Here is a 23245-nt window from a genome sequence, read left to right as displayed (position 1 = left end):
CTCCCCCTCCCCCCCCCCCCCCTTCTCCTCCCTCAACCGGCCCCCTCCTCTTCGGAATGACCCTCAAAAACGCCTTGCCCCAGTCCTCCTCCTCGAGATATCTGAGCAAGATCTCGACGACGTGGTTCGTGGCCAAGACCTTCCGGGACGTCATCTCCAGGTACTCTCCGATGGGCAGCTTGGCGGTCTTGATGCCGCGCTCCCGGGCCGTCTTGTAGCAGATGCCCTTGTGGCGGTTCTTGTCGACCAGGCCGCCGACGATGTAGGTCGAGTAGGGGGACAGGGTGGTGAGGGTGTCGGGCGAGTCGGAGGTGAGGTAGATGACTTCGCTGGGGGGAGGGGCAGATGGGTCTGTCGGCGGAGAAGAATGCAGGATTTTGGGTTGGGTGGTTTGAGGATCCTTGGGTGCTGATGGTTGCTGGTCGCTGGGAGTACCGTCTGTTGCGGCCGGTTGCTCGACCTGATCGGATCCAACAGAGGTTGCTGATCCACTGGCAACGTTGGATGTTTCGCCCTGAACGGCGGAAACTGGGCCACCAGCACCAGCTTGTGGAGCAGCAGCAGCAGCGTACTTCTCAAAACAACCGACGAGATTGCCGCCTCCAGGCCCTTTCATCAACTCGTCAGCTTTCTTCGCCGCCTCGACAAAATCCCCCTCCACAAACGTGACATTCCTCCAGTTCAAATAATGCTTGTTTAGCACTGTGTCGAACCTGTTCTTCAGCAGTCCACCCCAAGAGGAGATCACAAGATGAGCCCGATACCGCGAGCGCGAGTTGTCAGAGTAAGACCGCGTGAGTTGCGAGCCCAGCGATATGCGTTCCTTGTCCAACATGAGATCGTCGAAGCCGCAGTCTATAAGGATGGTCACGGGAACCTGGATAGACCGACGGTGTTTCATCTTCGGAGGTACCCGAGGAGGATTTGGGATTGTCTTCATCTTTGTCCCGTCAACTCCTCCATCCCCTCCGTCGACAGCGGGAGACTGTTGCAGCGTCTGGAGACCGTGCTGTTCCTCCTCTTCTCGGGCGGCCCGTTTCCTCGCCTTCTTCTCCTGTGTCTTCTGTTTCCGCTTCGCCTTACGGTAATCTCGGGAAGCCTCCCATTCTTGTTGCTTTCGTAGTTTCTTCAACTGGTTCTTGGACAGCGGCTTTTGGAGGTCGCCATCTTGCGGATGCTGCAGCGCAGGGAGCGTGTGGGTATCATCTGGTAAGGTTCCTGGGGATACGTCCAGGCCTTCCGACTCGTCTGGGATGAATTCTCCTCCATGTTGTCGCTTCACTGAAGAGTCTTCAACATTAGCAGTATACTCCTCCTCTGGCTTACTGTTCTGCAACAACGGAGCATCTGCGGCGCCATTGGTCGTGCCAGGTAGTTTTGACAACAGAGGAGTACCCGCGTCTTCAGCTGAACCGGTGTCATCGTTAGAGTTGAGCTTTCGAAGCTTTGCAGGCCGCTCCTCTGCCTCCATAGCGAAGTGTCAACAGTCAGAATTAGTCGCCAGGGTATGTGAACGTCTAAAGCCTTTCCAAAACTTTTTTCCAGTACAACGCAGGTCGCGGACAAATTTGCCGCCGCTTTTAAAGGGGTTCTTCTATGGACGCCAAGATCTATGCCTCCTACGTCCTCAGCCCTCGCCGTATCTTAGCCTACCAGCGTACTTGCCTACCTGAATTATTATCCGTCAGGTTCTCAGGAATCACTCCATTTACTGTAAGTCATGAGTGAGCCATTCGGTTCAATTAGTCCACTCATTTGCGTCTCCAAGCAGCAGTTTTGACTGCCTGAGCAGGGGGGTGCGGAACCAGGAGCCCAAGGGCAAATTGTGTCGAACTCAATCCGGCGTTGGAATTTTCCACAAATCGAGGAAGGCAGCGCCAGCAGATGAGGATCAGTGAATTCATCAGTGTCGTCTGAGATGGATTCCCTCACCAGAAACCCACAGCGTAAGCCCCAAGTGAGGGAAGGCTCTTGGTCCTAAAAGTAGTAGTACACCTTGGGCACTCGGAACGACGCTTCTTGTGTGCGTTCCCATACATAGTTTTGCACGAGAGCCTTGTCGACGTTCACCGTGGCTCCCCACTTGATGTACTACTGATCTGCGTGGAAGTAGGGACATTCGGATAGCTGTGTCGTTGAAACATGCTCGCGGCAGAGGTCCCGGATCTGCTGGTCTGTCCAGGTAAGCGATGCAGTGCTGAACATGATATGGTTAGTCATGATGTAAGAAGAGAGTTCCCTCAGCCTTGGTGGAGGAGGACAGTCAAATTATCATGTTGGCAACCTCGAGAGTACGTTGCATCTCCCTATTGTGGCCTTTCTCTGATTAAAAGCCATGCTACACAGGAGCAGCCGAGGAGCAGCCGAGGAGAACTGGGATTGAGTGGCTTCCGTAGGATGGAAGCAAACGCGGAGCGAATAGAATTCACCTGAATGGTAATTATGTAGTCGCTAGCCACTGGAGAGGTATTAATGCTCCGACCTAGCATGCGCACGTGCTGCTGCTTTAAGCTTATTTGAGCCCAAAATTGGCCAAACCCCAACTCGACCTGCGGCCTGCCTCGTCCTCCAATTGACCTCATCTCGATATTTCAAGCTCCTCTCTCACCACTGCATTCGTCCTGTCTATGCATGTAGGTCGCGATACACCCAACCGGACCAGCCAGCCCTTTTAGAGGATGCCCCAGGACCTCCCGCCCACGGGCGGCTACGAAGCCGTTCAATACAGAGTACGTCTACAAGCTCTCTCGCGCCTCCACCAGACCCGTCTTCCCTACACTCTCCTCCCCTTCCCCTGCCCCCAACCCCAACCCGTTTGGTAGCAGCAGCAGCATAAGAAGAAGAAGAAACAGCGCACTAACATTTTCTGTCCTCTCGTTTTTCCCCCGCAGCGTAACATACCCACGCGCGGCCTCAAACCCGTCTGGTACCTCGTCGGCGTCGGGGCCGTGATGGCCTACGGCTGGCGCCAGGTGTTTGTCGGACAGCGCGAGAAACACGAAATGGCCCGCGAGAAGATGTGGAGTCGGATACACCTGACGCCGTTGCTGCAGGCCGAGGAGGACCGGGACCAGGTCAGGAGATACTATGCGGATTTGGCCAGGGAGAAGGAGCTGCTCGGCAGCCAGAGCGGGGCTTACAACAGTGACCGGTACGCTTTCGTCCATTTCCCCGTGCTTTGTTTTTTGATGCGTTGTGGTCTCCTTCGGGTGGGAGCTGGACTGGATCGGGTTATTCCGCAGAAGATGGAGATTCAACGACATCAGAGGAAGTCTTCCGTGGCCAGGAGGGAGAAACGAAGGAGGGAGAAACGAGAGCGAGAAGAAGACCACGAGGAAAAACACAAAAGGTCCCAAAACAACTCGAGAAGAGGATATGCTAACATTCCTTGCTTCCAACCACAGATTCGTGAGACCGACATTTACAGCCACACCCAACAGAACGGTGGAATGAGGCGGCAGATTTTGATATTGACGGCGTCCCGAGCCTTGCTCTCCGATCAAGCGATGGATAATCGTCACCCTCGAGCAGCGAGCAGCGAGCAACGCAAATCCACATCTCACATCCCCAAAGATTCAAGAGTCAACGAGGCGCGAAAGCGAAAGCGAGAGCCCTACGAAGGGATGGAATCAGGACACGCGTGTGTGGGATGATCCCTACCAATCCCCGACATGTACATACATAGAATAAACCACAAAAAAACATCTCTCACGATACAGAGACACACCATTGGAACAGAAAAGGCCCGTCAATCAATCAATCATACTCATAACAGATCAGATCAGATTATCATCATCTACTAGAGTAGAGCCAGTGCAGAGGAGAAGCCCACAAGACCGATCTCTGACGACAAGGGCTGGCCACGTTTCCCCCCCCCCCCCCCCTTTGGAGCTTCATATAGATATCTGCGTTGGCAGTGCGATCCACCTCGCGGTATCCAACGGGCGATTACATGCACCTACCTACCCTGTGTACCGACGTATCTTGTCACTAATCATCGTCCGTTGGCCCCTTTGACTCGTGAGCAGGTAGTTTCTAGCTAGCTTCCAAACATATCCGCGACTCCCGCCAAATCAGCTCCGTCGTCCCCGATACCACCGCCACCACCACCAACAACCTTCCGTCCCCCGTCTTCCACGCCCTGCATGCTCAGCATCTCTCGTTGCTTGTACTTCTCCAGGATCTTCGACTGCTGCTGTCTCGTGTCGATCTTGCCGAGCTCGCTGACCCGGACCCCCCTGACGCCTTCGAGCAGCGCGAGTATAATGGCTCGGAGCCTCTTGGACCGGTTGCCCAGCGATGCTTCCTTGAGAAGCAATGTAGATGCGTGATTGACCTTCGCCTCCGTCATGCCTGGTAGGCTGAGGATCACGTCCCGGGGCGTCGGGGTCAACGACGGACGTTCGTGAGCGGGCGTGGTTTCTGTGGCGGGGACGTGATTCGGCAAACCGTACGACAGCCAGATCGTCGCGATCAGCTGGGCGTAGTAGACCTGCTGATCGGCGAAATAGCCATCGTTCAAGCAAGTGATTGCCGTCTTGAGCATATCCGTCGAGATGTACTCGCGCACGGCGGCAGCCTCCTCGCCACTAACAAAACGGTCGGACGCAAACTCTGGAACAAGACGGTGCGCGGTCATGAGCATCTGGTAAGACGATTTCATATCCTTGAACGCAAGCGCATGGTTAATGAGGACAAGCAGCTTCTCCAGGAGATGTACGTGCGAGAGTAAGAAATCCCGCATTGTTTGTTGAGTGCCGTCCGTCAGATAGTTGCGATTGACAATCGACTTCTTCGAGCTCAGCTCCTGCTCGCGCCTCGGCTGCAACCAGTGTGCAACCAGATTGACAGCCCGATAGGTAGTCTGCCGCAGCACCGAGTCATCTCTCATCTCGTCGCTGAGGTTCTCCTCATCGTGCTTATTCTGCTTGCGCTGGTTCATCTTCTCCCACTCGGTTGATAGCTTGATGTCCATCTGCACAAGGACAGACGATATGATTGGAGTCAGGAAATGTTGCCGACTTCCCGGCGGGCATTCGTCAATCAATTTGGGCAGCATCTGAAGCATGACCGCGAAATGATGTGGACTTAGCGGGACTGCTGAATCAATGGCGGCTTGTGCGATCAACTCGGGGAGTTGCTGCATGCTATAGAAGGTCGTGCCTAGCCTGCCCAGTGTATGGAGGATGCTGTAGCACTGTTCGAGATATCCACGTATTTTCCCTCGTACTGACGATGCAAATCCCTCGAGCGTGGACCTGGAGGCCTTGACCCTGCTGTGAAACTCACCCATGGAGCCGGACGAGATACCCGATTGCCAGTATCGGTCTCGGAGAACTCGTCGAATGACGCCCTCGAGTTCAGGAGGTACATTCGGCCATGATGAGGGGTTGTGCAATTGGTGATTATAGCTCGTAAGACGGAGAACATACTCCAGCATCGTTGGGACCATGGGTGACCACAGGTCGCATATCATACTATGGAGCTGAGAACCTTGTTCCAGTCTCTCGGTTGATATGCTTAAGAAAATCCGCGTGGCTCGAAGAGGTAACCTGGCGTAGGCAGACGACATTTCGTTCTGTATCTGCACCCCACGATTGTCGAAGGGAACTGCAGACCAATCCTCAATCTTGCCCGCTCCCAGAGATGCCAGATACGGTCCAATCTGATCAAACCCTTGAAAATGAGCAAAGGACTCCAGACTGCCCAGAGCGGACTGGAAATTTTGGTCTGCCCAGGCTGCCGCAATGGGTTGAAGAAACTCTTCGAGCTTAGCTTGACGGTGGGTGTAGTCGACCCCTGTCGCATGTTGGATGACAGAGAAGAGCGTAGACTTCAGATCAACCTGCAGTCGCTCGCTGGCACTGATCTGATTTATTAGATCCGAGAATTTCGCTTGTAGCTGGTCATAGAAGGTGACAAAATAGTCTGCATGTTGCAACGACAGGCGTCTTAACTCGCTCGTGGCATAGCTGTGCAAGTCCTCGACAGCATCCGCATAGCTGGAATCTTGTTGTCGAATGATGATAAAGGACGACAATATGTGCTCCAGGACGCTAAAGGCGAATCCCGTGTCCTTTCTCAGAGCCCGGTTGGAAACTTCGACTACCGTCTTGATCTGGCGTTGTCTGATTTGCGGGTCTTTGAAGTGTCGATTTTTCATCATGTTCAGCACCCACGCTTTGGTCTCTTCCCGCATTCTTTGCACCAGTTGGTCTTCTTCTGGGCTTGGAACTTCTCGGTGTGCGTCCTGCCATCGATCAAACCCTTTGAACGCAGCATCAACCATGGCAAAGTAGGCATCAGCACGTAGGAGATGCATGGAGACGCGTTCATAACTCGTGATGTCGAAGTGTTGTTCCGCCGCTTCGATCTCGTTTAAGAGAGCGTCAACTCGATTCATCACGGCTTGAAGCGCATCTTCCAATTGTGCGAAACATATCCATTCAATGACAGCCGAGCATAGTCTGCGGTAGTTCATATAGAATCCCTGGCGTTCCGGGAAGAGCTCAATCTCCTCATTCACGAATACCACAACGGGCTCCCGAGTATCATCGGGGAGCTGATCGTATTGCATGAGTCGTTGTGAGGCCACCTCCAGAAGCGGGCCAACACATTGAGATACAGCAGCAGTTGTTCGCCAGCTCTGTACCTCCAGTATCTTGACCCAGGAGTGAACGACTGGGATCGAGACTATCAAGCTTTCGTGTTCTGCCACCATGGTCAAGAAGCGTAAAAAGGGAAAAAGGTCGAGGGTGCTGGGTTCTGGGGGTTTGTATTGGCACATGTGATCTGCAAATAACGACATCAACTCTGAGAGTTTTTTCGAAATGACATATTTGCTGCTGTCCATTTCATCTACCGAAACAATAGACCAGCTGTATAGTTGTCTGAATGTGGCGATACTGTCTGGCTGGATGAGAGGATGCACGAGAGCTTGCACCTCGAGCTCTTCTAGTCGGACTCTTCCGTACAGCGACAGTAGACTGTCCATTGCAGCCATGATGAGATCTGGATCTGCCTGGGTGAGGCATCCACATGTCACTGCTAAAGCCATTGAATGAACAATAGCTGGTGTCATGACCCAGGTGAAGGCGGAGCGTATAGTGGCGAGAGCTTTCAGGACGACTTCCTTCAGCTGTCCCTCTACACTGGGGCTCTGTATCGCTTCCTCAAGGAATTTCGTGATCCTGCTGAGCCATCCATCCTCCCCAAAGCGCATGTGGTGGGTGGTATCGCCGATTTTGATGCCTCCTGCGAAGTTTGAGCTGGATGTGAAGATCTCGACAAGTGCAGAGTTCAACTCTCGCCCGCGCATGATGGCAACACTATCGTCCCGAACAAATATGTCTTCAGACAAGTTTTCCAATATTGTGAGCACAAAGTCCTTGCGCACAAGATCCTGCTCCCAGAGGTACACCAACTGCTCGTCCAAGCCGAACATATCCAGAGCCCAATAGCGCTTGGCCAATTCGATCCATAGCTCAGCTATCTTGTTGCGGATGAAGACAAGTTCCGTGTCCCGGATCGACCGGCCCAGTTCGTTGATACATTCTCGAAGTTGATTCATTTGCTGCTCTGAGAGATGGTGAACCTCATGCCGGACGATGTGACTGAGCACCGAAAGTCCGAAATGTTGTACCAGAGGTGGCTGCGATTTGTCACTTGCGAGGGCGCACCCATACTGAAGCGCTTCATTGCTCAACTTCAGATTCTCCAGGAACTCTGAAGCTTGCCTCCTAACCTCATTCTTGGTGGTGGGATTGTGGATGACCTGTAAGGCTTCCAGGATATTGGAGGTGTCGTAAGAATGTTGGTGTGCTCCATTTGTGGTGCCGTTGGCCGTAGCTAGGTCTGTCATCTCCAAGTCCGTCGATCTATAGGGTGACAGTCTGTGATCTGAGTGGCATATCGTCCTGGGGCAGATCGGCTTAGGAGGCAAAGGGTAAGGATATGCAGAGGTGTTTATGCCTCCTAAGTGTTATTCCTGGCGGCAACTCTGAACAATGGTACAAACAGATCCCCCTGTCGCTCTAATGTCTGGTGGGTTCAGAGGTGAAGATTTGTCACCACAGCCACCGCACCCGTTTTCGTTCCTTTTTTTCTAGAAGAGCATGTGGTCTCTGCGTCTAAAATCCAATATGATAGTGGATGAGGACGGCTTGATCGGCTAGGGGCTCCGCCAGCGTCAAGAAAGATCCATGGAAAGAAGAGAAATTGTTTGAGGAGCAGGGGCATGCGACACCCGCCAGTGTCAAAAGTGACGATTTGCGGATGAAACAAACTCCTGCCAAACAAAGAGTCGCCTCGCCCAAAACGGAAGGTTTAACCGGGGTATGATATATGCATCCCTTTGTTTGTTTCTCTACTTCTATCTCTCGTTCTTCTTCTACCACATTGGCTTTTGGTTTTTGGCTTCAGGACCTATATCGACCGTTCGCAGTCGCCTGGCGAATTGTGTTGATCACCCACACACACAGACTTCCATACCCTAGTCTCTATCGCTATACCATACCTCCTCCCATACCTCTGCCCATCTTCCGCGCTCTCCCTTCGCGTCTGTTGTGGCTCGCTCCCCCTCTGCCTCTACCTTGTTCTTTTCGCTTCCTGGCAGCCTGAGTCGCTGCATCACCGCTGGGACCTGCAGTACCACCATTGCCACCGCGACCACGTCCCCAGGTGCGGTTTCCCCTGGGTTGCGCCTGAATTCGTCGACCTCCGCTCTCCGCCTCTCCCTCACTGCCCTCAGGAGTATTGTCGCCCTGCCATCGCGTCGAAGCAAGTGCAACTTGATTTCCTCTGAAACCTGGCGTACCCGAGTATTTCTTTTCTAGGCGATCTTGCAGTTTAGGGTCCCTCTTCAGCATAATAGCCCATCCTTCCAGCTGTTCATCACTCATGTTGGTCTCGCGTTTGAGATCTTGTCGTGTCTTGGATATACGGGTGTTGCTGTCTCGTGCAAATAGCTCCTGGTTGCCTTTCCACGCTCGGAACAACTTCTCTTCGTGGGGATTTTGCTCTTGTCCTCTTTCTGGTTGCGGCCGGGTGTCAGTGTCCAGAGTGGAATCCACTGTTCCGCCCACATCGGCGATATCGTATGTGTCGTCTCGCTCATCATCGTCCAAGTCAAAGGCTGCCAATGCTGACAGAATTGCCGCCTTTCGTTGTGCATGCTCATGTTCTGTTTCGGCGTGGTCAATTTTGACATCTTTCTGCCCTCTGTGCAGCCGACTTGTAGATATCTGAAGTCTGTCTAGATCGTCTCCAGCAAATATGTTCTTCCTCTCTGGAAGTTGCGGCGGTGTGGAATGTGGTGCAAGATCGTGCGCGGGTCCAGCAATCTCAAGGTCAGGCCCTTCAAAGACATCCCGATCACGGAGTCCAGCTGGAAGAGAATCTGGCTCCAATAGCGCCGCCACCACAGCGTCGGTGTCATCATGGAAGTGGTCGAGGAGCTTGAGGATATAGTGATTTGAAAGGTCTGGAAAGAGGTCATGGACTTGTGATATTTGCGAGGCCTTGTGAATGTGCATCTCTTCGTTCGCATCGGCCTTGCCTTTACCTTTTGCCACTTTGCGCCTTCTGGGCCCAACTGGGGGGTGTAAATGCCTGGTATTTTGTCGATAGATGTTGAGTGACTCCAACAACCCCTGACCTCGCTTACTACCAGCCACGAAAGGGTCTGATGCAAGATGTCTCAAGAAAGATGTACTGCAAACCAGGCTCGAGGACAAAGTCGGCCCATTGACTTTTGACCTTGTGAGTCGGTCCGTCTCGGATTTCATGAAATAAAGGTGGTCCAGCAGTAGCGGTCCATGGGCAGAACCATCGGACATCAGGCTGCGCAGACAGTAGAAGATGTGCTCGGTCAGTATTCTTTGGGGCAAGCCTGCATCAGGTAATGTCTGCAATCGACCGTAGGCCTCCATCAGCGTCTCGAGGTAATCTGAGCCCGTCATAAGAACGAGGCCTGCGTCGGCTGAGACCTTGACAAACGCATTCATTTCACGCAGTCGACCCACAAGCACTCCCAAGTTAGGTGACGCCGAAAGATCCGCCGAGACAGCCTTCTTCCAGCCCTCGACTACGTTTGTCATTTGGGCTTGATTCCTCTTCCACGTCGTCTTCAGCGTCACCTTCCAGTCCGACACGGTTGCGTAGAGCATGCTCGCCTGACATAGCAGCTCTACGAGTTTCGCCTTGTCGTAGTTGAAAGGCGTAGCCGTGACCAGCAGGAGCCTTCTCCAGAGCAAATACGCGCGTTTCAGCAACAGTCTTTCCTTCTGGAGGCTTGGCGGCTGTGTCGTGTCCATTGCCCGAGTAGCTGACCTGAAGAACGACGCGAGAAAGACCACGCCGCTGGCATCCTCGCCAAAACCGATTTTGGAGAAATCTTTGTCTGGCAGTCGGAGACGGAATTCCAGACTGAGCAGCCATGAGTCAAGACACGCATCCCACTCAGCGGGCGGCAGGCTGGCTTTGACGCTTGATTCCGGGTACAGGGCTAATGGGGGGAGGCCACCCTGCTGAGTGCCTGGGACCTGGTCCATTTCCAGCTGACGGCAATTGTGCCAAGTCTATCTTTCGAGCTGGATTGAGAGTCGGATCAAAGAGATACCTTTCCAAAAAAAAAAAAGGAAAAAGTCACCTTCATCATCATTCGTAAATGACTGCTGAGAGTGGTGGTGACTGAACTTTTGGAGAGTCATTCCATAACAGGCTTAGTCTCAATCGGCTCAACCCGCCGCCAAGATTTCAATCGCACTGTGCGGCATCGAAAAAAAGATGTCGCAGACAAGTTCGCAACCACCGCCCTTCTATTCCTGCTTTCCCTTCTCCAGCCTTTCATCACTTTACCGAACCCAGTCGTTCAGGTCTTGATTGGCGCCGACACTCTCTCCGACCCCTTCACTCAACAGCACCACCGCGTCCCACAAAAATCACAACCAAAATGTCTTTCCAAAAGCCCGAGAAGGATTTCGGCGAAGGCCCAGTGCGTTTCCCTCTCCCCCCATCTCCACGTCCGTCCGTCTGCAATTGGAAACATCCAGACCGGAGCGACAGCAGAACGACTGAACCGGATGACTAACATGCGTGCCACAGAAAATCCACAAAATCCGCATCACCCTCACCTCGCGCAAGGTGCAGTCTCTCGAAAAAGTGTGCACGGAGCTGCTCGACCGCGCCAAAACCAAGAACCTCCGCGTCAAGGGCCCCGTGCGCCTGCCGACCAAGACGCTCAAGGTGACGACGCGCAAGACCCCCTGCGGTGAGGGCTCCAAGACGTGGGACATGTACGAGATGAGGATCCACAAGCGGCTGATCGACCTGAACGCGCCGACCGAGGTGGTCAAGCAGATCATCATCAACATCGAGGCCGGTGTCGAGGTCGAGGTCACCATCGCGGCATAAGAGAATGTTCTGGTTGACAGGAGAGAGATGACATCTCATGAGATTTCGTGCGTGGAATTTTTCGCATCGTCTGAGACGGAGACGACGATGGTCGGAATAGAAGAGAATAGGTCAAAAACGGTGTGGACGGTCGTATGCCCGTGAACCAGGCGTCGAGAGATGCATTGGCTCTTCTCCTGCCGGGGGCAACGGCTGGATCAGTGCGCCCGCATTCGCAAGACAAGATCTAATGTCGCGCAATAAAAATGAGCAGGAAACCTGCCGAGCAAAGGATTTCGTGTGCTGTATGCCTTTTGCCCCTACGCGTTCACGTACACGTCCCGACATGAGCACGATTCCTTCGTAGTGCCTGCACCTTTGCGTGTCTCTAATTGTCTGTCCGCCTTGTGTGTAACGCTACTGAATACATTTCCGGAACTGCCCAAATATCCCCTAGTCCACAAGCACGCAAGTCCTGGAGTTTCAAAAGTCGTAAACCCCCCACTCCCTCAAAGGCGGCACCAAGGGAATCTTGCCGTCCAAAAACCTGCCTTCGGAAAACAAGTACTTGTAGCGATCCAAAATTTCGGCCGTGTATTCGTCCTTCCCCCCCTGGCAGTCCTCGATCTTATCCTCCCTGTTCAGCGCCACAACGTCGGGAGTGGCTCCGGCGTCTGGAAACCAGATCTTCTCCATGCCTTGACCATCAGGGCGGCGATAGCACGGTATGGAGTTGATGTATTCAACGCGTTGGCCGCGGTAGGAAGTGATGCGACCAGAGACGTCTTTTTGAGGTGGTTGGAGTGGGAGGGTCTGAGTGTAGTGCACGGCGTGGGGAGGCCGGTTGATGAGCGGATGAGGAGTTGTCGAAGTGTTGATGATGGGTTTGGCGACCGGCGGAGGCTGGGACGTGGGAGGGGCTGCTTGAAATGGCTGAGGCGCCGTGGCTGGCCCAGATGTTGTATCAAAAGGATTTGCCCGGGAAGCCGGGCGTGAAGGCGCGGGGGTGGTTGTGTCCATGTTCTCATCTTTGGGCTGGGCTTCTGCAGTTTTGGGGGCGAAAGGGTTCGCCGGAGCTGTGGTTTGGCCGAATGCTGGTGTCGAGCCGGAACCCACACCAGTCTGCCCAAACGCGGGAGCAGCGGTCTGGCCAAATCCAGCTGAAGTCGACGCAGCTTGACCAAAAGGCGAGGTAGTGGATGCTTGTGCCTGTCCGAAGCCAGATGTAGCCTGGGGTGCCTGTCCAAAGGCTGGGGCTGGTTGACCGAACGCGGGCTTACCAAACGCAGATGGCTGGCCGAATGCAGACGTGGGTTGCGATGGTTGTCCAAAAGCCGAAGAAGGTTGACTAGGCTGACCAAAAGTTGAAGCAGGTTGACTGGGTTGTCCAAAAGTCGAAGAGGGCTGGCTGGGTTGTCCGAAGGCCGATGTGGGCTGTGAAGGCTGTCCAAACGTTGAACCAGACTGAGCGGGTTGACCAAAAGGGGAGGGAGTCTGGCCGAAACCACTTGATGCTGTAGCTGGCGCAAAAGGATTCTTTTGCGGAGTCGACCCAAAGCCCGAGGAACCAAATGCTGGTTGTCCGAACCCAGAAGAGGGCTGAGATGGTTGGCCGAATGTCGAAGTAGGCTGTGAGGGCTGTCCAAAGCTAGAGGTTGGTTGCGAAGGTTGACCAAATGACGACTGACCGAACCCAGGACTTCCAAAAGCGGGTTTTGCAAAGGGGCTTGATGACGACCCAATTGAAGGCTTCCCGAATGGGCTGTTTGTTGAGCTTCCCGTCCCAAAGCCGCTCTGCCCAAAGGCTGGTTTGGAGAAAGGAGAAGTCCCAAACCCGGAGGCCTGGGCAGGCTGGCCAAACGATGATGCGGCGGGTTTCGCAAAAGGACTTGTCGTTGAGCTGGTGCCAAATCCTCCACCAGTAGTGGTCCCTCCGCCAAACGCATTCGAGCCAGCGGATTGCGACTCAAAGTCCTTGATAAATTGATCCCTCGATTTCGTTCCATCCATCTGCGTGAAGTCGTCTCTGTTGGGGTGCTTCTTCTCGGCGTCGAGCACAAACTTCTCGACATCACGCGCATTGCTGAGGATCTGGTTGATACTCTGTTCGGCTTTGTTCCACAAGGCTATGGCTTCTTGGTCACCTTCGTTTTCCTTGCCTTGACTCGCCAACTCGTAGAACCTCGCACGCACTTCTTCGGAACTAAATTCGTTCTCGACCAAGAGCGAAGCCGGAGGATTTCTGCCTGGCCCATATGCTGACAGAATCCACTTTGGTCGACCTTTGCCAGCTCCAAGGTCGTTTAGGATATCATCCGGGTTGAACTGCCAAGCATCTCTCCGAGCTACATATTAGAGATGTTAGTTGGACCACACGGCTTGCTGAGAAAGAAGCCGTGTAGAGGAAACACGAGCCTTACCATTGCCACCGTTACCACCTCCGAATCTATTACCCGAGAGAGCGCCAAATCTGTTCTGATTTGCAAAACCACCACCTCCTCCGGGATGTTCGTTCCGGCAATTGGCTGTGAGATGATCGCGTCAGTTACGTCCGGTGGGAGCAGGCCGAGACAGGATGTGGACTGTCAAGGCAGCATTAGAAACGTACCGCCAAATTTGCAGTTTCCCTGCAGGAAGTATTTGCAGACGACCATGGCAAAGCCTCTCTGGCCCTTGGAGGGGTCTATGCAAAATTTGGTAGATAGAGGGAATGGAGGGTGCGACTTCGGTGATTGAGTAGGCTTAGTTGGTCATTCCGCATATGATGCCAATTTATCGGGCGCGACTTCAAGTGACAGTGAACTTTGGCTGCTGGGCTTTAGCGGCGTAGCGTGTCAAAGCGAATGAAAGTTTCGAGGGTAACAATCAACGAGTGAGTTCGCAAAGTGAAACCTTGGCCGTCAGTGTCGAAAAGGTGTCACTTGGGTGGTGAGATAATAAGATGTGGGAGTTTGAGTACAGCGGGCAATGTGCCATGTACAATGTGCAGTCTGGGATGTAAAGGAAATGATTTGCCTTTTGATGCGAGCCCCAGACGCGTTGAATCGACTGCAGAAATAAGGGGCAGTCTGACACGGTCTGACGTGGTCTAATACAGATTTTCTACGCCTGGCCATTCGTTACTGTCTCCTCGTCAGACAGAGTCATTTGTTTGTGCGTGGCCAAAAAGAGCTTAGTGCCCGTACAGCTTAGTCCGTGATGGCACATTTTGTAGCCTTGAGGCTCAGCCTTGTCAACGTCAACCTCAGCAGGTCCCATACCTACCACAAGCAAGACTCCGGACGACTTGACGATGCACGTCCTGCTAGTTCTAATAGACCCGTTAAGTCGCGGGCTACTTTAACAATCACGAGAAACTCAGCGGAAGACGAAAACTACAGAAAATCAAGCCATAACAGTCACGTCTTCATTCGCTAATGGTTAGTGCAGCAATCGTCGCTGCACTTTCAAATGTCGTTTCTATGCATACTATTTCAGATCTTGTGCAGTTGCCGTTCTCCGTTTGCACGCGAGCATGTGTATTGTGTGCTGGGTTCAAATCAATGATGAGCCCAGAAATTAATCTTGCCTCCAGTTGACCCGACCTGGCCAGAGATGGTACCATAGCTCATTAAAGGATGAGCCTCGGCCATAAACCCAGAGTTTGGTGGTAAGTCTGCTCATAAGCTGGCAGGTCGCTGGGTTGTGCTGGTAGCCAGAAGGACCTGAACATGAGTATAAACGACCGGTCTGCGAAAAGGCACAAACGCTCACAGCGATAAACAGAAAATGTCCAAAAGGCTTGAGCTCCTGTACCACTCCACGGGGAGAGGAAGTGGAGCTTGGATAGTCTCAGACCCCCAGTAGTGTACAACGCTTCAGTGGTGGTCCTTTAAATGCTGACACGCTCTGGAATTTGGGCAAGAGAGCCAGAGGCTCGGGTTCTAAATATGTCTGCAGGAGGCATATTCTTCTATGCATATAGAGATTGAAGTGATTGACATTCTCAGGCTAGAAAAGTGACAACAAGTCCTCGTTCGTCTTCTTTCCGCCAGAGTTGTCAAGTTGCTGTTTAGGGGGTGGGGGCTGCGACTGAGAAAGATCCATCGAAGCGAAGCCGTTCAGAATGTCACTATCAGTCATTCCGCCAAATGCAGACGATGTCGACGGCACAGTTGAAGATGATCCATTGCCAAACACGCCAAGTAGGTCATCCATGTTATTGGCCGCAGCAGGCTGACTGACGGTCGGTGAAGCCACCCTTTGCGGTGTCCCTGCAAGACCTTCCAAGCCTGAGAGACCGTCCGAGGGCTTTTCCGACGCCGATGCAGGTGCCGCACCATCGAAATCGATGTCGAGGAGGTTTTCAATGTTGTTTTGTGCTTCGGGAGCCTTACCCTGGACCGCTGCCGCTGCCGCGGCCGCTGCCAATGGATTTTCGCGGGCATTTTGCATTTGTTCTTCGATTGCAGCTTGTTGTACCGCATCGGCTCCAAAGCGGCCTTGGCCCACGAACTGCTCTGGGGGTTTGTGATAGACTGAAGCTAATGTTGAGAGCTCGCCGAGCAACCTTTCAAGGAGTGCTGGTGGTAATGATTGGATTGTGGTGGTTATGGGTGGCTTTTCTGAGAGGATGATGTTCTTGGGCGCGTTCTGGTCGCTTGTGTTGGAGAGGAGCCGCCAGTATACATAAGCTCGATCGCGAATGTCGGGATTGTCGCTTTCGGCAGTTGCGGCATTGAGAACCTTCTGGACGAGACCTTGGGCGGCTTGTGGCCGCTTCAAGAACAGCTTGACCACCGCGGTGAGGATCTGAAGCTGGGTCTGGTTGATTGTCAGTAAAGTGCGTTGAGAGGGGATCCAGGAAGCGTACCTGTGTAAACTCTTCGGCAAATCCATCCACAAACCCGCCGAGGATGTCGCCAGCATTGCTGATTTTTTCAGCATACTCCCCGACGATCCAGATCAAAGACCCTCGCGCATTTGGTTCATCCAGCTCATCGATACATTTGCATAATGTTGGGATGATTCCTTCATAACCTGGGTATTTCCGGAAAATATCCTTGATCACAACAATCACTTCTTGTACCACATAGTTGACTTTTGTGTTGATGAGGTCTAGCAGGGCATTGACACAACGTTCACTGGCACTTTCGATCTTGATGGCAACTTGTCCAATGGCCTTGACGGCTCGACGCACAAAATCCATGTCTACTTCCAAGGCATATTCCTTCAGTTCGGCCAGTAGTTGATCCACGTTTGCCTCGTTTGCTATACGGACCATTATTTCGAGTTTTTGAAACTTGACATAAGGCGGATCGTTGTATTTGCAGAAAAAGACTCGGATTTCTTTGCTGAGAATATCGGGTTGCTTCTGCAGGAGGAGGTCGATATTGCGTAGCGCCACGTACTGCACTTCCGGCGCAGAAGATACTAGCGTGACCAAGGGAGGTGCCATCTTCTTCAGATAAGACTGCTGCGTTTCCAATGGAAGGTATCTCATATGCAGGAAAACCGCCTTGACGGCAGCGACGACCACACTCGAGTTGACATGCTGAAACTGCGGCGCCACTCTTTCGCATATGTGCTCGGCTTCTTTGACATCCTGCGCCTTGTATTCTGCCAATGTACTCAGGATCGTGACACGACCCCATTCCGTACACTCATTCAGAGCCATCAGGAGTTTCTTCAATGTGTTGGGTGTGATGTGTAGAGCGCTCGTGTCGGGTGCGGACTCATTGATTTCGGCAAGTGCTTGCACGGAGTTGGCTACCACCATCGGGTTCGGATCACCAATCATCTCTTGCAGTGTTTCCAGGAAGCCATTCTCGAGGCACATGGCAGGATTGAGATCGAACAGTTTTGCGACGCAGATCGCGGCAGTCTTTCGAACATAGGGTGATTCGTCTCGGAGTGTCTTTCGTAGTGGTTCTTCCATGTAGTCGATCATTTTGTCAACTCTTATGCATCCCATTGTTCGGATTGCCAGTGCGCGGATGAGGGGATTGGGATCTTCGGAATCTTGTACGAAGGTGTTGACGGCGAGGATGCAGAGGTCAGGGTGTGATTTCGCATAGTTCCTGTGGTCGTAATCAGCAATCTGGAGATGTCGGTCGAGTTCCGGCGCACTGACATCAAGTACAAGTAGACTAGTTTCTTCTGGTCGAGGTCAGAGGTCGCAATGTTTTTGAGGACGTCCGGAAAAAGTGCGGAAACGTCTTTGCCCAAGGTCATGGCCATGATAGTCTTTTGAATGGCCTCTTTCCTAAATCAAGACATGAGACTCTTGTACAGGCTACATCACCTTAGGTCAGGCTCACCGTTCGTAGGCATATTGAGATCTGGTATTACTCAGTTAGCCCAACCATTTGAACGGGTGTTGGAACACATACACAAGACCAGCTCGCAATTCAAAAGTTTCCCCTTTCTTTGGAGGCGCAAAGGCGTTCCTCACCCTGTTCATCGCCATCTTGTTCGGGCTTGAGTGGGACGCGGAATGTGAACGAACGATTGAAACGGGGTGGCTGATATTGAGTGGCTACCTTGCCATCTCATGAGGCTGCTCGATCCATGGGTTTGTAAGATTCAGAGTCTCTTCAAGCAGGGCTCTAGTGGCAGTGGAAAAGTATTGACAGCTGACACAGTCCGGGCGGGTGGAGGAAAGACAGCGTCAACAGATGATCTGGCACATTTCACGGAGTCCAGGAGTCTGAACCGCAGGCCGGGGGTTGCCAAGATGAGTTGCAACTACTCCGAACTCATCCCGCCACCAGGTCTGGGTGACGCTGCCCTATTCTCACCTGCGGCGCAGTTTGCCCTTCCACGCCTGCGTCGTAGGGCGGCACCATCTGTGCCTGTTCCTGAGTTGCACCTCGCTAGTTCTGGACAGTTGTATCGCCCTTGCTCGCCTTGCAAGCCTCAACGAGACGCATCAATTGGCATTATAATGGTATTGAACTCCTTGGATGCCAGTACATATTGTCCATGCCCACCTACCGTAATTAGTATTGACGGATTGTGAGTGTAGTCGTAACAACATACACCACATCCTGATACCAAAGCTGAACCCCTGCATCGTAGCACTTGACGGAAGAAAGTCTTCTTTCTCCAGGTTGGCGGATCGTGACCATTGCGTATCTTCTGTTTACTCCAACCTTGACGGACTCAGCTTATTTTCGGGCGTCCGCAACGGTTTTCCAGATTCTCTATGGCAAGCCGTAACGTGCCTTGCTCTGAATACAACACCATTCTTCGATCCAGACCGCCCATGCCGGTAGCGATCTCATTTGACGACCTCAAATACCTTGGGGGCGGCAAATCAGGCACTGTGTACGCGATCGACGACAAAACAGTCCTCAAATCGTTTACAGACCCTTACGACGGCGAGAATATCGTTGAGCAGCATGCATATGACCGTCTAGGAGCACATTAGAATATTGTGAAATACCTAGGTGTTACTCCAGACGGTTCAATAGTTCTTGAACGTGGGCAGGTCCTCCGGAATGTATGTCAACAGCGGGGTGCAGACCAGATACCACTACGAGGAAATATTCGCTTGCTGATGGATTTCGCAAATGGATTACAACACGTACACGAAAAGGGGATAATACACTGCGATGTCGGATGTCAGATGTCAGAATGCCATCTTGGTGCATGATCGGCTTAAGATAATTGACTTTGAAGGTTGTAGCATCGATGGTGCTGGGGTGGGTTCCTGTTACGGGTGGTTCAGTTATCGACGATCAACACCGAGTACAAGCATACAGACCGACATTTTCGCATTTGGATGCATGATCTACGAAGTCATGACTGGCCAGCCTCCTCATGAAGACCTCATGGCGAACGAGCATCGAGCACAGCCCGTCGAGCAACGATACGCCGAAGGCCAATCTCCTGATGTTGAAAGCCTGCCTTTGGGAGACTTGATACACAAATGTTGGCATGGCACTATCGGTTCAACGCAAGAAGTGGGCAAGACATTACAAGTCGCAGATCGTTGGCATTTGGGATGAAACGTGTGTAGGATACTGCTCGAGGGATGGAAGGGTAGGATGAGACCATTGTAACGCGGCTGATCGGGTCTTCTGTCTATCAGATGCTTCGGCAAGACGATCATCAAGGTATCAGCTGTCACGCCTACTCGACTCTCTACCTCGGGCAGTCAAACTGGGAGAGGCGGTCTGAATTTTGGTCAAGCAGATGTGGTCGGCGCCTCGCATCTCAGCGATCTACAGCTTGAGCTCATGTCACGAGAGACGTCTTCTTTCAGCATAATGTTCCGTCATCTGCAGCGGATACGCTGGTCAGAGTTCGATTTCAGCGACTTGGTTATGTGATGCCTTGGTGGGAGCTCAAAACCCTACTCCATCCCTGTACGACATGGATTTCTCTGTTCCGAAGTCGTCATGGCCGGAGCAATCCCGAGAATTTCAAACAGCACAGCTCACCACTCACCAAACCTATCCGTCCATGGGGCGCAAGTCAATAGCAATCCAGGACGAGCCCCCCGATTTGCATATACCTGATGTTGTAGCTAATTAATCGTGGAACTTCATGTATTGGACATCAGGCACATGGCAGGCAGACATGGATCAATCTACCGTAACTCTATAGATTTACATCCATGAGAGGACATTGCCCATCTCTGGAGGGTCTACCAACAGAGTGTTGAATGCAAGCCGCGGAGAGTGATGTCGCTTCAGCAAGAGAGGAGGGTATTAAACCGAAGTGGTCATCCTCTGGGAGCCAAAGACAAAGTCGACATAACAAAAGCTATTCTCAAGCTATCATCATCGGTTATCAAAACTTGGAGGCAACACAAACGACAAGAACATGCCGACCTCCCATGAAGCGAACCACAAACACAGATTCTATCAGCACTATTATCGCATCAAAGCAGATATTGCGAATGTGGAGGACGCTACGTGCAGGTTGCCTGGAATCAAAGAAATCCAGCAAGTCAACAGAGGGTGGTTGATAACTTACGATGGAGATGAGAGCGATTTGAACAGCTTCTTCGGCGAGGGTTCACTTTGGAAGAGAATACTCGAGTATGACGACAACGAGGTTCTCTGCATGAAGATCGTCACGCCTACAAAGCCTGAACAGTTCAACCAGCAGTGACTCGTATCAAATGGAGATGCCCTCCTCGGCGGATACATGTCGCAGTATCGAGGGACAAACGCACATTCCATGGCAACTTTCGTTTGAAGCATCCAACACCCAACCCCCAACAGTTTCCCAGTCCATTGCTGAAAAAGGCTCCGGGACCGCGTGCGGGCGGCAGTGTTCATGGATCCGGTACGAGACGAGAATCAAGAGAGAAGGAGAGTGGATGGCATCCAGACCAGTCTGTTGTCGGCACCTTGTGTGGGCCATAAACCAAAAGCAGGAGAAGGTCATGTCAATCGTCTCAGAAGAAGATTTCAGAGAAGGCAAGCCTAATATTCCAATGAGGTTTGCTGGCTGCCATCGGCCTCAACTAGAAGACGGTGGGCTTTGAGGCTTCCTCGCCATGTAAATCTCTGCTGTAATGGTGATCCAACATTGATAGCGACAACGATATATTCGATTTAACCACATCTCCGCCCGCCACTTTTAGTGACCAGTAAGAATGGCAAGAATTTCAAGCAATAGAGTCACGTGGGGAAACCTAGCGGGGTATGTTCAAAATGGTGGGGTTTGGAAACGCCAGCCTAGCCGAGTTTGATAGTATTGTATCTCTACTGCGAGTAGAAGAGTTACAGAGTGCCTCTACAAACCCTCATCGAATATCAGATCATGTCTTCTGAGAAAGAAGTCGAGGTCATCACGACCGCTTCGGTGCTTGCCACAAGACTAGCAGAGTGGGTCAATAATCCTGGAAAGCCACCTTCATTGTATATGGACATAGAAGGAGTCAACTTGGGCCGCCATAGATCTATCTCGCTCATCTCGATTTACGTCCGCCCCCGAAACAAGGTCTACGTGGTTGACGTCGACGTCCTGGGAAGAGAAGCCCTTTTCACGACCGACGGCAAGGGCAACTCTCTCAACAATATCCTAGAATCCCCTCTCTCCCCGAAGGTCGTATTTGACGTCCGAAACGGCTCCAATGCACTATTCGGTCTTTTCAAAACCTCCCTCAACGGCATCTTCGACGTCCAGCTCATGGAATTGGCCCTGCGAAAGGGTTCAAAAGACCACCTCGCGAGCTTTAGCAGCTGCGTGCAAAAACAACATCGTGATTTATCGGATACAATGAACGTGGTCGACTTGGGAGAAAAATCTGATGACAACCGTTCTTTGGGGACGGGAATGGTGCGATACAGTGCACGGAAGGCGACGATGTTGGCATCCCTGTGGGATATCTACAGCGTCGGACTGAAACCGCCCGATAAAGCCATGTGGCGCTGTCTCATCCGTGAAACCACCCAAGTACGCATCCACGTCTCTAAAAGACCCCAATACGACCCACAGAGCGAGAACAGAATGCGGAGTGCTTGGAATCAGGAGTTCATTGAAGAGTACTCGGATAATTGGAATGATGACTTGTTCATGATTAGTGATGGGATGGTCTATGACGAGGAGGAGGATCGGTGGGTTGATGGCGGAGAGCAAGACTACTGGGATGACGACGAGCTTGACGAATATTTTGATGATTACCCCGACACGGCTCGCGACTGCATTGGCTGGGAAGAAGACATGATCAAGAACGGGTCACCCTTTTAGCTCGTGTAAGGCTGGATTCATCGCCGGCATCTGCAACTTTCGGGGGTCACGTTCAGCAGGACTTTCTCATATCTCAAGGTAGAATAGGGGCCAGTTTTCGTTAGTTAATAGCCGAGGATCTGAATTATCGGTGGAATTACACCCCTTCGCGACATTCTACCTTCCAATACTAGCCACAATACGCCGCTAGGCAGAGGGTGATCTCCACCAAAAATACTGCTCAACCATGCCCGAATGTGGCAATTTAAGGACGTAGCTTGGATGAGATGGTGATTCGCTATACAGCTAAATCTGTGCACACTCAGCAAACAGCCTCTCATTCGTGAAGACAGATGAAAGATCAACGTTCATTTATCCTGCAAAGGTTGACATATCCACAATTACAGGACAGCACAAGGCCACTGTGCCACTACCGTTCGAATTGCTTCAAAATCCCTTGTACCGAAGCATTGTAGTCAAGGGGGTTAGCGAGGTTAGATATACCCTAGAAAAGCTTCTTGTGTGTACTGCCACCTTTGGATTTTCTTGTTATGGCTCGTTTTGCGCCACGATTGAACTGTAAATTCCAGACAAAGACGGAAAGGTGGCTGGGTGGCAGGTATTCTTTAGCTTTTTGTTTTGCAACACATTCCCGACAGTCAAACTCAGTGAAATCAGCTATGAAGCTTTCAAGATCAAAAAGAATGACAAGATGTGTGTTGGCCCATTCTGCAAGAAAACTTCTCTAATAGATGTCAGTCATCTCAACCCACTGGGCCAGAATGCCTGCGAATATGCTCGCTCTCAATGCCGGGACCTTCCATGGGGCACTGACGGACGTCAATCTAATAAATTGGCCGGGGTATCTCCGGTGCAAATAGGGCATTCTCCCGGTAGGTTGGTGTCTTGAACATCTTGTTGCGTCTTGCGTACGGTAACATACATTGATCTTTTGAAGTGATCGACGGATATGCATTAGCTGTGACGGAAGATGCGCCCACGTGGCGACTGATCGCAATGCGGGGTGATGCTTGGCGAGCTGAGGGCCAGGCACACCAGGCACCCACCAGGCAACCAGGTTCCATGCTTCATCTCAATGGCGATGATTGGTCACGATGACTTGGGCCAAAACTCCTTCAACACCCTCAACACTTGCTTTCAGAGGGAGGAATCATTCCATTTGCTT

At 52.1% G+C, this 23245-nt stretch overlaps 7 protein-coding genes across 7 annotated transcripts; 4 read left to right on the top strand and 3 right to left on the bottom strand.

The window, feature by feature from the left end:
- Window positions 1–2678: 2678 nt before the first annotated feature.
- AYO21_05572 (hypothetical protein) lies at window positions 2679–3653 on the top strand (the record flags this gene model as incomplete). Its single annotated transcript, XM_022655541.1, has 2 exons — window positions 2679–2729; window positions 2823–3653. 2 exons carry the CDS (start codon window positions 2679–2681, stop codon window positions 3651–3653), a joined length of 882 nt encoding a protein of 293 aa, XP_022512241.1.
- Window positions 3654–4039: 386 nt separating this feature from the next.
- AYO21_05571 (hypothetical protein) lies at window positions 4040–10550 on the bottom strand (the record flags this gene model as incomplete). Its single annotated transcript, XM_022655540.1, has 2 exons — window positions 4040–7854; window positions 8591–10550. The coding sequence occupies 2 exons, from the start codon at window positions 10548–10550 to the stop codon at window positions 4040–4042; spliced, it is 5775 nt and encodes a 1924-aa protein (XP_022512240.1).
- A 401-nt stretch (window positions 10551–10951) lies between these two features.
- On the top strand, window positions 10952–11412 carry AYO21_05570 (40S ribosomal protein S20; the record flags this gene model as incomplete). The annotated part of the gene is made up of 2 exons (XM_022655539.1): window positions 10952–10993; window positions 11104–11412. 2 exons carry the CDS (start codon window positions 10952–10954, stop codon window positions 11410–11412), a joined length of 351 nt encoding a protein of 116 aa, XP_022512239.1.
- Window positions 11413–11874: 462 nt separating this feature from the next.
- AYO21_05569 (hypothetical protein) lies at window positions 11875–14045 on the bottom strand (the record flags this gene model as incomplete). The annotated part of the gene is made up of 3 exons (XM_022655538.1): window positions 11875–13736; window positions 13812–13916; window positions 14000–14045. The coding sequence occupies 3 exons, from the start codon at window positions 14043–14045 to the stop codon at window positions 11875–11877; spliced, it is 2013 nt and encodes a 670-aa protein (XP_022512238.1).
- A 1336-nt stretch (window positions 14046–15381) lies between these two features.
- AYO21_05568 (hypothetical protein) lies at window positions 15382–17839 on the bottom strand (the record flags this gene model as incomplete). The annotated part of the gene is made up of 5 exons (XM_022655537.1): window positions 15382–16194; window positions 16244–17450; window positions 17504–17635; window positions 17691–17711; window positions 17763–17839. 5 exons carry the CDS (start codon window positions 17837–17839, stop codon window positions 15382–15384), a joined length of 2250 nt encoding a protein of 749 aa, XP_022512237.1.
- A 1147-nt stretch (window positions 17840–18986) lies between these two features.
- Window positions 18987–19382, top strand: AYO21_05567 (hypothetical protein; the record flags this gene model as incomplete). Its single annotated transcript, XM_022655536.1, has 1 exon — window positions 18987–19382. One exon carries the CDS (start codon window positions 18987–18989, stop codon window positions 19380–19382), a length of 396 nt encoding a protein of 131 aa, XP_022512236.1.
- Window positions 19383–21150: 1768 nt separating this feature from the next.
- Window positions 21151–22080, top strand: AYO21_05566 (hypothetical protein; the record flags this gene model as incomplete). Its single annotated transcript, XM_022655535.1, has 1 exon — window positions 21151–22080. One exon carries the CDS (start codon window positions 21151–21153, stop codon window positions 22078–22080), a length of 930 nt encoding a protein of 309 aa, XP_022512235.1.
- Window positions 22081–23245: the final 1165 nt, after the last annotated feature.

Source organism: Fonsecaea monophora, assembly GCF_001642475.1.
Source record: "Fonsecaea monophora strain CBS 269.37 chromosome Unknown Scaff35, whole genome shotgun sequence".
Lineage (NCBI taxonomy): Eukaryota > Fungi > Ascomycota > Eurotiomycetes > Chaetothyriales > Herpotrichiellaceae > Fonsecaea > Fonsecaea monophora.
This window is presented reverse-complemented; position numbering and strand designations above follow the sequence as displayed.